Raw genomic sequence first — 18,896 nt, 5'->3', positions numbered from 1 at the left:
CCGGCTAAGGAAGAGTCGGGGGAGGAGAAGGGGGGGGGGGGGAGAGGACGACAGAGCGGGACGCACCTGGTTCCCGGGCGCCGCGACGCGCGACACACGGCGTCTGGCTGGAGGGAGGGGGTGGGAGGGGCGCCGCGTGACGTCACCGCTCCCCCTCCGCCAATGGGGGCGCGCCGCGGCCGCCGGTCGCCCTGGCAACGCCGGGGCGCCGCCCACCCACCCCCCACCCCTCGGGCGTAGCGGGGGTGGAGGGGGGGACGACGCACCCCCGGGTGCACGGTGGAGGGGGGTGGGACCCAGCGAGTTTCGCCCCGTTATTGAATTAAGCTTATCATTTGATTTCGGCGCAGGCAGCGCGCTGGTCGGTGCGTGCGGGGCCGCTCTCTCGTAGACGCCCGGGCCCGCGGAACTACGCCGCCGCCGATATTACCCCGTAATCGCCATAATTTGATATCTCCGGCGCCCTTGATCCGATTACCGCGCGCCCAAGACCAAGAGGCGCGGCGCCTTCGCACCTCCGCCCCCCTCCCTCCTCCATCTCCGTCCCCGGCTCGTTCCTTCGAGGGCGATCGTTATTAATATCGTTTGGGGAGGTTCGCTCGGCGGGGTCGGCATGGACTACTCGTACCTGAACCAGGCGGCGGCCGCCGGGTTCGACGCCTCCAGCTGCTCGCTGGCGGGCATGGAGCCGGCGCTCGGCAACATGCCCTGCTCGTACGGCGACCTGACGTCGTGCAGCCAGATGTCGTACCGCTACACGGCGGCCGCCGCCTCCATGGCGCGCTCCTACAACCCGGGGGGCGGCGGCGTGCCGGCGCCGGGCCACATGTCCGTGGGGCATCACCACCACCCGGGGGCGGCCGGCGGCGGCCAGTGCGCCGTCATGGGCCCGCGGCAGGACCACCACGTGCACCACCGCCCGCCCATCTTCCCCGCCTCCATGAACCTGCAGAGTGAGTAGCCGCGCTGCTTCTTCTTCTGGAGCCTCGCTTCTGGTCCTTCACCCTCCTTCTGCTGCGGCAACCCTGCACCTCGTGTAGCCTGAAGCAACCCTTCACCTCATGTAGCACGCTTCTCATCCTGTAGGAAACATTCACCTCATTTAGCACCTTCATCCTCCTGTAACAACCATTAACCTCATGTAGAACGCTACTTCTCCTGTAGCAACCACTCACCTCATTTAGAACCCTCCTCCTCCTGAAGCAACCATTCACGTCATTCAGCACCCTCCACCTCCTGTAGCAACCATTCACCTCATGAATCCATATGGAGCCCCACTCCTCATCCTGTAATAACCCTTCACCTCAAGTAGCTATGCTGTAGCAACCCTTCACCCTGAATAGCCACGCTGTAGCAACCCTTTATCTCATGTAGGCTACCCCCCACCCTCCTGTAACTTTCCTCCACTTCCAGCATCTTACCTTCTCTTGTAGCTCTCATGTACCTCTTCTACTATCCTTAATCGTTGTACCCATCTTCTACCTCCTGGAGCTATTCTTTTTCTACTAAATCTCTCCTACACTTCCTGTAGCTCATATTTACCGTACACCTCCTGTAGGTATATTCTGATTTTTTATCCTACACATTCTGTAAGCCTAATACTATTATACGTTTTATCAGGTATACGTCAGCCACGGTAAATTTCACCAATCTTCCGTGATTATATTCTACCTCTTATATTTTCTAGTCATCACCTGTAGCTACATTACACTTCAAGTAGCTATTTACAACCTTCTCTAGCTAATCTTTTTTTTTTTTAATTCCGCTTTCCTAAATTTTATTGCAGGCTCGTTCCATCCTCAGTAACTGCTTTCTTTCTGTGCACGCGGCTATCTTTCCACCTCCTATAGCTACCTCCCACCTCTTGTTTCTATCCTTAATTTCTTGTAGCTCTACCACACACCTCGTAGCTACCTTCTACCTACTATTACTACCTGCTGTAGCTAACCTTCTGCCCACGTGACTTTTTCTACAAATGTTGTTATATATAATATCACAAACATATATGTCTATATAAACATAATACTTTCAGTAGCTCTTAAATATTATTTAAACATTATTCGTTTTTTCAAGTCTCTAATATTTTTCAGCGCTTTTGTTCTTCAGCCATCTTACGTCTATTTTGCTTCTTACATGTATCCTCCCCTTCTTGCACTTCTGGTAAGCGAGGTAACGCGCAATAGTAAAAAAATATACTGCTAATTAGCATTTATGAATATTTGTGTTCGAATGCCAGTCCAGCGTATTTGAATTTCTTTTTTTATCAAGGTTTCACAAAATTTTTTGGATGGCTCCTTGCCATAAGCAATGGCTGATTAGAATATTTTCTAATATAGTTAACTTGTAACGTTGTTCTTATAAATCCGTCTCAATCACTGCGTTATCTACGAAAAATGAAACCAATTTAAATTTTAAAATAAATTATATATTACATTATTTATGTATGTTTTTATTGTAGCTATCTTCCATGCTTAATTTCTTTGTAAAACACTGTTTATTTTAATGCACTTAACCTTTATTGATGTTCTTATTTAAATTGTTTTGTCCGTATGATTATTAAAAAATTGTCGTGACTGACAGTTATCTTAGTCAAAATTTGAATTTATTTTTATATTTAATGTAATAAATATTATATCTTGCGGTTGGACTTAAAATGTTTTTAGCTAGTGTGAAATAGTACTTAACTGTGATCAGTAAACACTAAATTTATTTAATTTTCTATGTTAAAACAACAATAATAAATTACTTTTTACAATAATGTTGTTTAAAACTAATCCAAATTCACCGGAGCGGGTATTTCAAGAATAGTCCAAACTAAAAATCATATTTTGGTTTCGTTGTATAATTTAAATTATTATTTTGAGTATTTTGACTAATTTTTACTCTGCAATAATTACAAGTTAAATTTGACCCAAGAAAAAAAAACAGGGTTTATTATTGGATTTGGGCACGGCTAAAGTGTTGAAATTTTTTCAACTTAAATTTTCAAAGAACAATGATTACAATATACCCAGGGATTTTGTGAATTAACGAATATCTTCATATACTTACTGATGCTCAGTTTACTTAATTTGAACATAATATAACAAAAAACCATTTTGGAGTAAAAAATACAAACTCAAAAATTTACAACACACACATATGCTTTCCTCGTGTTTGTTTACCTTGTTTACAACATGTCGCATAACTCGGGCCGAAGGAATTAGCTGTGGTTTCTGCTATGATCTGGTTTTCTGGAACTACAAATAACTTTTATTTATTATTTTTTATATTTATTTATTCATGGCCTAATCCGGCACTTTGCTCTTTTACAATAGTTCCATTTCTAAATTAATAAAACCGTTATGAAAACATAATTAAATATTATGTTAACTCATACAAATGAAAGCACTTAAAAAATATATAAAATACAGTACAATACAAAATTTTAACATTGCATTTAGTTAAACTGATTTTACAGTATAAATTACAAATTTCTTCCTTGAGCGAGACCAGTGAAATATATTTTAACTCACTCGGTAGATCATCTCATATTTCACATGCCATTTAGGTGATTATTTGAGGTAAATGTTGGTGAAATATTTTATAAAATTTTTGTTTAAATAATTTATTTTAGCAGAGCTATTTAGTGAGTTTCATACTAATTAAAACATTCATTTTTGATGTAAACATAACTTACTTAGGGATATGGTTACATAAACTAAGACTGTGTAGATTGCGCTATGAATGATCATTATAAAGCTGTTAAAATATTAAGATATTAAGGAAGTGTTGTAAATGAAGTAATTAACCTTGTGTATCTCAGTCAATATTTCTATGGTAATATAAAGCAAGCATCTTTATTTATCGATTTTAAATGAATCTGAAGGCCAAAGTGAGATTGATTGTTTAGTTAGTTTACGAAGAATAAAAACATTTGTTTCAATCAGTGTGATATGGAAAAAACATAATCTTTTGTACAATAAATTTTTACATCGTCATTATAAAATAGAGGGAATTTTTTTAGTTGAGTTCCATTTTAACTATAATTTTTTTTCCAAATCAAGGGATTTTTGTATCATCAAGTTCAATACCCAAATTTTATTTTACAGTTTTTTATCACTTTTAAAATACGTGCTTCAAGTAAAAGGCTCTCTAAAAATGGAAACTGTGTGGTGAAGCGAAATAGATCTGGAATTTGGGTGAAGCCTCAGCTTCGAAAACATCAATACAAATAATTTAAATTTAAACCTTACGTTAAGTGCTGAAAATATTTTATCATTTAAAGATATATACATAAATAAACAACAAATTTGTGTTTTTTCAAAATTATTTCTTCCATGAGTAAATTATTTTTAAAATACAAGTACTTAGTTCACAATACGAAAGATTAAATTACTAGAGTAAAACAAATTATGATGCAGTACATACTATACCTATAATTTCATGAATCATCATTAATAATTTAATAGAAAACAAAAATGTGTTACTCATAACGTTGATAAATATCAATGAAAAGTTTTTAATGTTTGTATTGTACAATATATTTAAATATTTTGCAATTTAAATTTTTATTGAGACGATTTCCGACGCTTTGGGATTTAAAATAAAATTTCTTGACGGAAAAAATATAACTACCAAATAATGTTAATATAGTTTGACTAGGTGTAGAGGCAACCAGACCAATAGTAAATTTTCTGCTTCAATGAATATTTTACGGAATATTTAAAATTTAAATTATTTTCATTACATTTGAATTGAAAGTATGATAGGTATAAAAAACATTCAAAATAACTTTCGCTGGGGAAAGGCAAATACATACATAAATATATCAGATTTTGGTTCGGCGAAATGCGTGCACGTGAATCGGGACAAATATTTAATTTATTGTGGACCAATGTTTGTTGCTGCTAACGATTGTTTATGACTCGCGATTCTGCACTTGCGGGTCTCATCAGGAACACTGATCTGCTAAGTCAATGTTAGTTTATCCGTGTCAGTATTGACGACCGGGTTAAATGTTACTGTGCAAACGTATCATATCCATGAATAAGTTCACACACACACACACACACGCTGCAAGTTTATTTTAGCTCTAAGAGAACACGAATATTTCAATTTAAACAACATTATTCTAAATTAATAATACATTAATAAAATGCTTTATATATGTATATAACCGAACAATTTAAGTATAGAATATTTTTGAGCATCGGTACCAAACTGTTATTTTTTGTTTGCATGTTATAAGTTAATATATACATTGCCCTTTATACTATTGACGTCTCCTTTCATGAAATGTTTTATCTCGTGCCAATATCTAACTAATTATTATATGTAAAAGTGTTTTGCATAAATAAAACATCGTAAATGAATAGAAGTAAAACTTCTTACACAATTTCTTTTCCAGAGAACATGTCATTCTTTAAATTGTTCTATAGAAACGTCGGCTAAAAATATAATTTTTAATTTGGGTATTATAATTGTTTCTGTAAAAAAATTATTTTAATTTTTACTCACAAGTTATTTGGGTTTTTTACAGACTGTAATTTAATTTATATTGACGTAATGTTGTGCGTATTAGTGGGAAATAGCGCCTTGATTATTTTGTGTTTCATTCCATTCGTTTTCTTCATCTGAGAAACTTTAATTAAGATCAAAACAAATCAACTGACGTGAGTTTATTTAGGTTACATAGGGTTGAACAGGAATTACTTTCTCGTGTATTTGAAGACGTAATGGAGAGTATACTACTCGCACAACAGCCGTATCCGGCGCACAGTCTAAGTCCTGGCGCTCAGAAATACTATTATCTTTTAATTTTTCGGTTTCTTGCAAATTATGAGTCAACCATTAGATATACATGTGTCGTTACGTGCTTGAATTAAATTTAAATATATTTTATACAACTTCACGCCAAAAATTTTTCCTTTTAGTATCAGTATGTTCCCCAAACTTTAGGCTCAAATTTCACCCAAAACTTAAATTTTCATTTTAAAAAAATACCAATATTTGAAGTGCTTTATCTCGGGAACTATTGGACCTACTCAACTAAGGTTGAGTTCTAATTGTTGATAATTTGTTTTCTTTAAAAATATCAAGAGTGCGTTTTTTCTTCTACATAAATACTGCTGAACTTATACGCGAAAAACCAAAACAAAATGCAAAAATTTCGCTGCCTTCTGCAATTACCTCAAAACGTACCAGGTCAATTTTGTTGTATAACTCCTCTTAGGATTCAGAACGCCAAAAAAACTTAGGAAATGATAATAAAACCGACAAATGGATTTTTTTTCCAAAGTGACATTACCATTTTCCAGTTTTAGTATTGCCAAACCTACTTTTAAACTAAAAAAAAAAAAAAAACTTTTTAATACAGTTTGTTATAAAGTAATGAAGGAATATCGTGATCTATTTGCAAGCAAAAAATAAAATTTGGAGTTTTAGTGTTTAGTAAAGTCAAAATATTGCAACCATTTGATTGAAAATATAGCTTGTCAAGCATTTTACATGAAGCAATAAAATGAAATTTTTTAATGTGCACATAGAAAAATTAGCAGCAGGCAAGTTAAAGCCGGTCTATTGTAGAAAAGTCACCAGTTTCAATAAAAAAATAACCAATTAACGTGTTTTAATTTTATTTTATAGGTAATAAAATGCAGCTAGACTTATTTTATTATTTTTTAAAGTTTTCGTTTCAGTAAATAAATGTTTCTTTTTTTTTTTCAAAGAAAAAATTTGAATCATATTCAGTATGAAGTAAAAACATAGAAAATTAAGTTTAAACAGCAATAAAATAGCCATGAAATTGCAGAAAAATGTACATATATTGTACTCTAGATTTTAAGGAATTAATAAATTTCCCCTCCCCAAATCATTAAAATCTATGAAAATTTCTCCTTCCTACTATAAAAGAAATATTTTGAAAAACATATTGGGATAAGTAAGTTTATCACCCTCTCTCCCCCTCGAAAAAGGTTAGTGACTTCCATTTAATATAGTAAATAATTAAATAAACCGTAAGTCAAGTGTGTATAGGTTAGTTTAACCACATTAATAACACATATTAAATATATAATACGTGTTATTAATGTAGTGAACTTAACCTAACTTTTATTTTTAGTAGTTCACCTTCCCCCCCCCCCCCCCCCCAGAAACCGCTTCCCCGCAGAATTAACGAAATGTATTGTATTTTTCTTACGTACCTATATTAATCTTGGTTGAGCTGAAGGCAGCTGTATTTCTGTGTCTTCAAGATTTAATTGTGACTATCTAACAGCACTTTTACTCTTTAAGTCGTTTAATTGTGTATCTGAATTTTCGCTTTCATGCAAGCCATTATAGAAAGAAATCTTCTGGAAAACTTTGTGATCATGCATGTAACAACATAAAGCATTATTTGCAAAAATCTCTATTAATGGGTAAAATCAGACTAAAGAAGACACGGGGGACAACGTTTAAAAAAAAAACAATAGCTCTCTCAGAACAAAATAAAAATGCATTCGTTTGAAGATATTTTATATCATAAGAGTGGTACCAATACCTAACTTATGTTTGAGTGATTTTTTTGATAACACCAAACAGTAGTTCAGGGTATGGAATAAAATAGGGTTTAAAGGACAAAAAAATTCATAAACCCCTTAGTAGGCACAGAATAAAATCTGTTCATAGTAACTGCGAAACGTCTAAGTATATTTTTTTTCTATCTGCTTGCTGTTTAAGGGGGCTTATCTTCAGATCAGTAACTTAAGCAGTGCAAACTTCTATAGAACTTGCAAAGTATTGGTTGGGGCTTAAAAAAATATTATGCTATTATGGTTACGTTGAAATTCTCAAAATTTGTATGGATACATTATTTTGTTATTTATGTCACACTTTGAAACTTTCCTAGAGGTATGAGACGGGAGAGGGGCGCTAGTTCGAGCTTTGAACCAATTAGAAACAGAAACCGAAATATTGCGAGCCACAAGACAATAATGGCGTTATACACGGCTAGCTGGAAAACAGATAAAATAAAATAAAATAAATTTGCGTTCACATTCACATAAGTCATCTAGATCGCGACATCTCTTTGCTGAAGAATGCGGAAAGAGAATAAATTAAATCTCAAGAGCAGTGTCAATATATGTATATTTGCGTTAGATAGCACGCCACATTTTTTTTGATCCAATAAAATTCTGTGCTTTAAGAAAATTTTTGTAGGAGCGGAATTTTGATGAAGTGTTGCCTGTTTGAGCAGTCTACAGAAAAAATCTACTATGGAAAAATCAGTCTGTTCCAGTATAAAAAAAACATATCTTGTGTACCTTTTACGCATTAGATACAAAAATTCTTTCAATATTTTCTGTACTTGGAATTTTATTACTTTAAGTCCATAATATTCCGAGGCACAAAATTTTCCAACGTAAGACTTCTTGCAAACCACGTAGACGCCGTATTGTGTGATAATTTCTTTTTTTGGAAAAAATGAAAACGAAATTAAGTTCCCCCTGGCGAAAAATTTACCAGATGTACACTTACCCAATTAAAAAAGCCACCAACATGAAAATTTTTAGATGCAAAAAATATATTTTAATGTCATAAAATTAATTTATATTTTTTGATGTGTTGACGGTCAAAATAATTAAGTTTTGTATATTTTAGATAAATCTTTAAGCTGCTTATTTTTTTATGATAACACATGTTTCAACGTTTGCCCAAACGTCACTGGATATCCACGTACCAAAAATTGCCGACTTTTTCCCCCACTGATTTTCTTGAACTGTCATCAGTACCTACGTCGAGAAAACAACAGTACCCGGGTACTACACACACGGCAGGTTCTGTCGAGTGACACACGACATCAGACGTTTTTGCCACCATCTTGGAGCGGAGCCTCAAATATTACAGGGTCGCCAACTTGAAAATAGACACAAATGTTCGCAAGGCCAAAAAAAATTTTTTTTAAGCCGACATTATTTTTGTCTGTGTAGTGGAAGATAAATTACTTGTAGCTGACGTTACGTTATTTAAGGTTTGTTGAAAAAATTGAGTAGTGCATATTAACAGCATTCTTTAAACGATTCATACAATGAGGAATTCTGATTTAGTATAAATTTTTGGACAAACGCCGTTGCAGTTCTGCATTGTTTGTCATGGAAATAGTTCAAGAATGCAAAATAGGAAATCAAAATGAAAACAAACCCACAGAGAACAAGCCTAAATCAGCTTATGAAACTAAACAGGTATTAAGGACAACACAATGACGAAAACTCGAAATATAAGACAGCACAATAATTCCGTGGAAGTGATTCAGTCACGAAACTATAGAAGCACAGACGAACACAATAGGGCTAACAACGACGATACAGTTTCAACAAGAACAGAAAACGCAGAAAGACAACAAACCTGGACGACGCAGCGAACATGCGAACACAACGATGAAAACAAACAGGTACTTGTGGACAAAAACACCAAACCAACACAGAAGGATTCCTATGAAAAAAACAGTTGCGAACGTTTGGGAACTGGCATCTGCCACATACGTAGATACAAACATAGTCGGGTCCATCTGTTCGACATGTTGATTTAGGCTTTTTTTCTCTGTAGATTTGTGTTGTAATTTTTTATTTCTTATTTTGCGTTCTTGAATTTACTTCCATGGAAAACGATGCAGAATAGCAATGACGCGTTTACAAAAATTTATATTAAAACATCAATAGCGGTAAAATAATATTTATGTAAAAAAAAATTTAGCTCGTAGAACAAAATGCTTGAAAGTGTCAGTATTTCCACTGGCCGCATTGTATCCCTGTGGCTTCGACACGCTGCAGTCGTCGTTCGCTGATCGCGTGCGAGGGAGGTGAGGGTGGGGGGAGGCCTCGCGCCAATGCGATGACGTCACCGTCTCGAACGCCACTCGCGGGAACCGCGCCATCGAGATGTCTCGATACCTCGCGCCTCCTCGCGATCCGCGCCCGACCCTGGAGGTGTCCTCGGCCAGACTGCCTTCTATCCATCGCGCCTTTCGCCTCCGGGGCTGTTCCTCTCTCCAGGGCTGGCTTCTTTTCCTTCATTCCCTTAACATTATAAGCCCATAACTCAGTTGTGCCGGGCGACTTAACAAGGTTACACCTCGACCTCTCGCTTCTCCTCTTCATCCCTCCCCCCCCTTCATCCCTCCCTCCCCTCCAGGAACCACCCTCCTCCCCCTACCGTCATCCCCTCCACTGCAACCGCCTCCTCCGCTGCCGAAATTAAATAATTTAATACCGGGAGAAAGTTTATTGTGAATAATCTAGTTTGCGCGAGAGGAGTAGTTGTGGAGGAACGCAGTGAGGCAGGTCAGGTTCCGGGCCTTTACACCCCCCTCCCACCTCCTCCCCTCCCGCGCACTTCTTCAACCAACGACCTCACTGTCTGCCGTGCAGCTTCGACAACAAGGTGTCCACAGTTAGTACTTTCCTACTAGATCTAGTACTTTCATAAGTTTTTTTTTTAGTGGTCTAGTACACATACGCTCAGATCTAGTACTTTTTTTTCTTTAATATAATAATATTACAGTAACTCCAATATGTTTTACTATCAAGCGTAATTATTTTTTAAAAACTATGGAATGTATGTGTGTGTGTGGTGTGATATTTAAGTTAGAGCATTGTCAATTTCATAATAACTTCCTAAATTGTTAAAACCATAACAAATTATAATTTAGTAGGTACTTTTTTTTTCAAATCTAGTACTTTTTTCTCGCCTAAGTTGGTACGAAATATTTTTTTCCTTGTGGACACCCTGTTCGACAACAGACCGGCGCTGGAGGTAGACCGATCCTCGACTTCTTCCGCCGCGAGGCCGTCCGTCGATGGCTTTACGACTTTTCTCGCACAACCGTTGGCTAAAATCACCTCGTGCAAACGTCGAACTTGCGCTTCCAACATCTGCCGATGTGTTCTGGCCGAATAACGTTGAAAGGGTTATGACGTTCAACCGAAAACGTCACCAGCACCAGCGCCTACCACTGGGATGAATTTCCATCAAATGTTTGGCGCGTAGGACGGGTTTTCAAATTAGGTTCCATGTTAGACGGAACCAGACGAATGTAATTTGTGGCCCATGGCATCCGTTCATATAACAACGAACTTTTCGAATGGTGAAAAAAAAACACACACACGGGTGATTGAAGATGTTAAACAAGTGAAATAACTGAAATAACGCTAAAATGAATGTCGTAAAAGCAAATGATGCGTCAATTACTTTTAAAAATTAGAAGAAAAATGTTTTTTTACTATGCAATGAGTACTATTGCGCTTAAATATATTGAGGTTTTAAAAGATAGAATCCTAACAATGTCATGCAAAATTTAAATTTTTAAAATGAGCGTAAAGTCGCAAAGTTTGAGATAGCTCAGTCCAAAAATAAATTTTGATACTGAGCCATGATTTGTAACATATTTGATGTTATCTGGCGAACTTTATTTGGTGAAGAAATTGGAAGAGATTTTTCTTCCAATATTTTCCTTCCAACTCTATTGTATAATGTAGCGCCAAACACCATCTTACAGCTTTACAACTTTGCGTCTAGCGATTGTAGGAGACTGCCTGATGATCCGGTAATTTTAGTAATCCGACAGATGACAAGTTCCGGAAGGACTGGATTATCGGATGTCTTCTGTACAGTGAACATCCGAAGAGCTCTGCTGGATTAATTATAGCACCAAACAACTTTCCAGCTGTGTGCCAGGACGCAAGATTTTTCGACGGTTGCATTCACCAAACAAGCCGTTAAATTTTGGGCAAACAAGATTGCCTCCGAATAGTAAAGATGTGAACTTTATCGATAACACCCTAACCAAAAGGATTCTTAAAATTCAATGCTGTGTGCAGCGAGAAACTAGCTATGAAAAGACAACTCTATCGACGCTGGCACAACTTTTGCATCATGAAAGAAAAACTTTTCAGCAGTCATTTGTTTCCGTTTACAACATTTTCGTACCATATTTTCCGATAGTAAACGTAACTATTATCCTACAAGTGATTCGTTGTATTTGCACGTATTCGTTGAATCTTCCTTATAAAAAATATTACAAAAGTTCATTTTTCATTGTAAATTTTAATCGTGGTAAATAGTAGAATGAAAAGGAATTTACAAGTCTCATAATTGCTGAAGTGATCAGTAAAATATATATAACCTACAAAAAGATTTACAAAATAGCAACTTTACTCACTTTAAAGTTACCTAAGTGACAAGTAAACACATTCATTTACTTCCATATCTGCACACGTCTCTTCCGGTTCAGACAGTTCTTGTTACGTCACTTCCGGGGACACGTACGTGTAAGAGCGAGTATACACTTCAGATTCGTTCGGACGTAGCTTTAGTTCAAATCAATTTAAGCCGGCGTACCGTTGATATTTATGTGGCATCATAGAAGGACGGAGTATGAAACGGTAACTTCTACCGTCACTTGCTAAAAAAAAAAACACGGGGTTTTTTGCCCCTAATAGCTAAATCACTGGACTTAGGACGGTTCCAAGACGTTCGGGTAAGGAATCGGATAAGCATTTACCTTATTGGGAAACAACCTTAACATAACAAGCGTGACCGTATTCCAGAACATGTCCAAAACGGAATCCCGGTAAGGAAAGAAATTGGCAACGGTTTCAATGAACGGTGCCCCCGCGCGAGGCTAGAAACTGTTACCAACGCATTCTAGTGGATGTTTGGCAACTATCGATACAATTGTTACGGCAAAAATTTTAGAGATAGCAGAACCCTCTAACGAATAAAATGGTTTTATTCTAATTTTCTCAAGTATTTTTGACGTGACAACGTCTAATAAATCGATGAACGCCGGCTGCACGCACAAAAAAGTGTCCCGTTACGCTGTGTCCCGTTACGCTCATGACACGCTTGCGCCGCATCTATCTCTCTTCCACTCGATTGGAACAACCATCGATTTGACTTTTTCGAGGCACATTAAACTTGAAACACTCCCATTCGTTTCCTACTTTTCCTATCATCGTCCTACCCTTAACAGAATAACACAGATTGGATGAAGTTAAATAGCAAACATGTATAAAAGTTATAGTTAAAATAATCTCTTCGTTAAAGTAATAAACATATTTGAATTAATGAGTGCAAATAAAAGTAAATTTATCAATTAAATTGTCGATTTCATTTCACTCCTTCTTTGTATCCATACAAAATAGTGATAAATCAATAAAAATGATTTAATTTTATTCATAAATTCATTTCATAAATTTTTTTTATGGCGTTGTCACGTTAAACTATCGTCCGTAAACCGACTTTACAGACAATCAATTTTTTTATGTTGCAATTATATCTTGTAATGACATTTAAAGTGTACAAAATGTGTTCCAGGATAGTTTCGCTACCATTAAGTTTCATTTGCCACACCAATAAATTTGGTACGTCCTTCAATGTTCAATAAATTGAATATATACGAGTTAATGGCACCAGACGCGGGTCCGCCCCCTGCACGAAATCAACGAAAAAAGTGAGCTCTGCGCATGCGCGAAATTTGGGCGACTGATAGGCCAGGTATAGGACAACTAAATCCGTTCACTAAAAATAAGAGACCGACCATGTACTATCGTGCACTAGGAAAACGGTTAGGAAACAGGTGTAACATATTCAGCACCTAAGCCCTTGATATTTTTTTTTGTCTCGGAATACCGGCCTCAGTCCTAGTCCAGTTATTTAACATGATGTAAACGGCAGAGGTATGTTGCGTGTCTCAAACATTTTTTTTTGTTTTTGTAAAAACGGACACATATGTTGTTACGAACATGGTGAAAAACAGGGTTATTTATTCAATAAACAAAAAATTTACAATAATCTCTTAGTTATAAAGCAGTGAAATTGAAACCTAACAAATCCAAAAAAAATATAATTAATTTAGTGGGCCAAAAGCGACAGTTTCAACAAGAACAGACAGAAAATACACTCGAATAACAACCCCTTGTCCAACACAAAAAAACAAACAGATGAACCCTACGATCACACCAAACAGGTGTTACGGACGACACAACGAAACACAGCACAGAGGAGCACAACAGACTTCCCGCGACAAAAACCGTTCCGACGTTTCGGGAACTGTCATCCGCCCCGTCATCATCAGGACCCAGGCCGATTCTTGAGGTTTTTTTTTTTACAATGACGTCCCAGTTCAAACCAACGATGGCGTGCGTCCCGTTGAAACAGTTTTGAATCAGAAGAAAGTAACGTGTTCTTACCGCGTGCAGTTTTACGGATGTACGGACCAAAAGGGGCGGAGAAACGTCGTAATTATACTGCGCGGTTCACGTCAGGTCGGGTTGTCAGAGACGGGTCTTCTGCATTTGTGGGTGTAGGGGAGGAGGAGGGGTGGGGGGAGGTTTCGGGTTTACGGGCCGGATGGGGGTTTTATGGGTTCGTCGGGAACCGCCAGCTCGTGAATTATTTATGGTGGTGGTGGGGAGGGGGGATACCCGGGGACTGTTCGCGACGCCGTGGATCGCCGTCGTCTCCCCGGGGCGCACATGGCGTCGCGACGCCCCCTCCTCCACCCCCCCCCCCTCCCAGAGGATCAGGGAGAAGAGTCTCCGGACAAGTCGAGCGACTATGGAACGGACGGATCGTTAAAAAGATTCCCTTTGCGAAAACCAGTCGCCAAGAAATTAGTCCGTAACGCTACAAGGAAAGATATTCAATCTTTGTACAACTCATGAACAGAGAAAAAAAAGGTTTGTTCGAAACAAACAAACATTTGTTTGTATATTATGGTGAAACAAATATTTACTTGGTGGAACAAAATATTTATGTTAGTTCAACCAAACTCGGTAGGTAACAAAAATAATTTGTTACACCTAACCAAATATACATTTGAGTTGACAAAATCATTTTGTTGGGTCAGCAGAACCTTTCCTACTACAAAATATTTTTGAACTAACAAAATATATTTATTTCGCCATATATAATCAAACATATAATTTGTTGAGGGAAACAAACCTTTCTCTCAGGGTGGCTATAGTTATATTTCTGCATACGTTTTTCGAGTTAATACAGAGCAATTTTCTGACAAAAGTTTGTGCACAATATAATTATTTAATTGATATTTTCATCCAAGCATATTTTTTTTTTAAAAAAACCATGGGAACAGATATTTGAATATTAAACAATCGGACTTTATTTGGTTTTATAGTGCTTATTGATGTGCGCAGTCAAAATGGAAAGGTTTTTCAGGGAACGTTTTACAAATAACTTAGTACTGGGACAACATAAAGCATAAATTTTCCGGGTGATAATCGAATCCAATATTGAAAACTTAATGTAAATAACATCGAATATGTTTTCCAATATTCCAAAATCATTGATTACATATTTTATCATAGCCTATTCCATGCAGCGAAAATGTTTCGAATTTTTATAATACATTCTATATACTTATAACGGATTTTATAAAGTGCCTACAAACGTAGAAAGAATTTGTTAGTATACGCAGAAATGGTTTGTCTTAGAAAAAATTGTTTCCGACGACAAAAATTGTACATAATATATTAAAACATACACAATACACTGAAACCGATTTGATAGTGTAGGTACCTAATAGGAGAGTTATGAATTTGTTTTTCCTTCAATCACAGTTCCTTACCCCCCCCCCCCCCGGCTCCTAGAAGTAATGATTGGTCGTATAAAAAGTTACTTTAGATGGAAGCTATAGATAATGTTTTGAAGTTTTACAATAAATAAGAACGAATTTGATAGTGTACGTGGTATGGAAATTATGATTTTTTTTAACCACTGTTTTTTTCAACCCTTTCGCCTTAGAAAAATTGTTTTCAGAAAAAAAAATATATTTTAGATAGTATTTATTGGGTTTAAAACAATGTGAACGGATTTTACTGAGTGCCTTATAAGGGAGTTATGAATTGTTTTGCCCTTGAACAAATTTGCAATTGTGGTTGGTCGAATTAAAAAAAAATTGGCAAAAGCTTTTGGTATTATTATAACGAGACATATTAACTTCGTATGAATGCGGTGTTTATCAAGTTCAAAAGCTTTAAGAGTCAATCTTACCCACGGTAAATTACCATCCCTTGCCATTAGTCTGTGTATGGTGGGCGTTATGGCGCAGGCTGGACATTTTGACGCAGGTCTCCATGGTTACATGGTGACTGGATGAAGCCGTTTTTTTCTTCAGCTAATGGTGTGGACCATGTTGTTCAGTCGCCCAAAACATCGGCAGGAGAGAGTGCTCGCATTCTGGAAACAGAGGCAAATGACTGTATTTTATGGAAGTGACTGTGTTTGACGACGGAGATTTATACTTACCAACCGTCATCAGACGTAGTCCGCGATGTTTTTTTTTTTTTGGCGGAACAAAATGGCGATGCACTGTTAGAAAAATTCACCTCAGATTTACGAAGAACGCTGGTTGCAAATTATTCAAGGAGCCTCGTTAATTTACGGTTATCAACGGAATTTTACGGGTGTTGAGTTTACTTACTTTGAAGGTGAATTAACAGCGATAATCTCATTATCCTAACAGAACATTCGAAAACGTTTTGAGTCTATAGAAAAAAAAATGTAGTCTTTTTTAAACCTTCCACGCATGTTTTTGCTTTGTTAACAACGAAACACGTGACTCAGAAGTTGGAAGAGTCCTTAATTATTCGTTAAGTCTTTGTTAGAAAGTCCGTACATTTACTGTAACTTCTAACAGAGTGGGCTACGTCACATCCAGGCGTCTCCTGGCAATTCCTAACTCCGTGCTTTGACGACGCCGTCTCGGAGGGACAGAAGTGGTCATCGCAGGCGTGCCAATCACGGCCGGCAACGCGGGCCACCCCCCCTCCTCCCTCAGGGACTACCACCCCCCACCCCCACCCGTGGTAGAGGAAGACGCTTCTGCCAACCTAACCCCTCTCCCTTTCCCTCCTCCTTTGAGGCCGTCAGCTCTCATCGCCGCCGCAATCCCTCACGGCGCGCGCCTTCCTCCTAGGGCGGCCGGCGCACGTGACCGCCGGCCGGCCAATCACAGGGCCGCTGGCGCTCCTAAACCTCCTCCCCGTCTCACCCTTCTTCAAGGAACCCGAGGTTCACAGACCCTGAGCCAGATGCCGTTCGCGCATCTTACATTTTTTGACGTGACAACGTCTAATAAATCGTTGAACGCCGGCTGCACGCACGAAAAAGTGTCCCGTTACGCACATTGTCCCGTTACGCTGTCCCGTTACGCTCATTGTACGCTTGCGCCGCATCTATCTCTCTTCCACTTCCGAGCCACATTAAAATTGAAACACTCCCATTCGTTTCCTACTTTTCCTATCATCGTCCTATCCTTAACAGAATAACACAGATTGGAAGAAGTTAAATAGCAAACATGTATAAAAGTTATAGTTAAAAATAATCTCTTCGTTAAAGAAATAAACATATTCGAATTGATGAGTGCAAATAAAAGTAAATTCATCAATTAAATTGTAGATTTCATTTCGCTCCTTGATTGTATCCATACAAAATAGTGATAATTCAATAAAAATGATTCAATTTTATTGATAAAAGTATGCAATCATTTCATAAATGTTTTGTTGTGACGTTGTCACGTTAAAATATCGTCCTTAAACCGACTTAACAGACAACCAATTTTTTTTAATATGAATTTCCGACAGGAATATAAAAATCTTTTAATCTCGGGTTGGGCGTAACTTCGGCTGAGGATTCGACACCGCTTAAAACTCGTAAACTATGAAATCTACAGTGTTGAAGTAAATAAATATTAGTAGAGCAGACTTTTTCTCGTGGTCGTTACGTGTGACTCAACCCGGTTAGCATATGCGGTGATGACGTAATGAGCGTCGGTGGGGAGCGTCTAATTGAAGTCAGTGAGAGCTGTGACTCCAAAAGTACTGGACCGATTTGCGTGGTTTGAACGTAAAGTTGCTCGTGAGTGAGCATTGAGTGTTACTAGTTAAGTAGAATGACTATAAAATTATCTAACTTTAGTTTCGGAGCCATTGATCGCAAAATGCCTGAGCGAAAACAGGTTATGTTGGAGTAAAGAAAGAAAAACAAGCGAAATCACGGGCACAGAAGCAACTAAAAATGCAGAGAAGTGTTGTTGGTATCGAAAGAGGCTAAAAGTAGCCGAGAGAAAAGAGCCGGTGGGGCAAAACGAGCCCCCGAACGAGGCGCTAAATTTTCTCTCGAGCGAGCCTCAGCCGTCCGCCTCGCGAGAAGCGACGGGGAATGCAGGAAATTGTTTGGTAATGGACGTGGATAAGCTCCCAGATGATTCTAGTATTGATATGGAGCCAGTTGAGCCAGTGGTTTGGAACGATGGGCCGAATTTGTCGCGGTTTGGCGTCGCAATTACTTTATTTATTTCATAGGGTCTACAAACATTACCGTTCAGCGTGATGTAAATTAATGAAGAAAAAAAAATACCTGGTGGTTGTAGTCCAAAATACAGCCTACGCAGAATTCGTTTTGTGTTTTTAAGCTGGAGTCACGATACCTTGGCGGGTGCGACACGCTCATCAGCCAATGAAAGACAAGGTCACGTGACGTCAACAAGACGAAATGCGCGCCCCAACGGCCCGCAAGAAGTAGTCTATTTATAATTTCGTCGTGTATTATCGCACGACAGAAAGCATAAACACGACATAATACACAGTAATGGAAAATCTCGGTAGAGTTCGTTAATTGGCAAAATTATAACAAAGTGGTAGAAACGGGAGTTTTTGAAAAAATTGAAAAATCGCTATAGCTCCCATAATTATACAAATATCGTATCCATTTATACGAATTATATATCTAGGAGTAATACCAAAAAGTTTGTTCAAATACACTTTTTATACGACCAACCATAAATGCAAGGGCTGGAAAAAACAAGGGCTGAAGGAAAAAAAATCCAAATCACTTATAGACACTCTATCGAATCT

The 18,896-nt window shown here is 38.0% G+C and overlaps 1 protein-coding gene across 1 annotated transcript in view; it reads left to right on the top strand.

Moving 5' to 3' along the window:
• Positions 1–613: 613 nt before the first annotated feature.
• Positions 614–18,896, top strand: part of LOC134536468 (paired mesoderm homeobox protein 2A-like) — a 132,561-nt gene continuing 114,278 nt past the window's right edge. The window contains exon 1 of the mRNA XM_063376187.1: positions 614–953. Coding sequence (XP_063232257.1) covers positions 614–953 — 340 coding nt within the window. The remainder of the gene's footprint in view (positions 954–18,896) is intronic.

This window comes from Bacillus rossius, chromosome 11 (genome assembly GCF_032445375.1).
Source record: "Bacillus rossius redtenbacheri isolate Brsri chromosome 11, Brsri_v3, whole genome shotgun sequence".
NCBI lineage: Eukaryota > Metazoa > Arthropoda > Insecta > Phasmatodea > Bacillidae > Bacillus > Bacillus rossius.
Note: the sequence above shows the minus strand (reverse complement) of the source record. Positions and strands in the feature narration are given on the sequence as shown.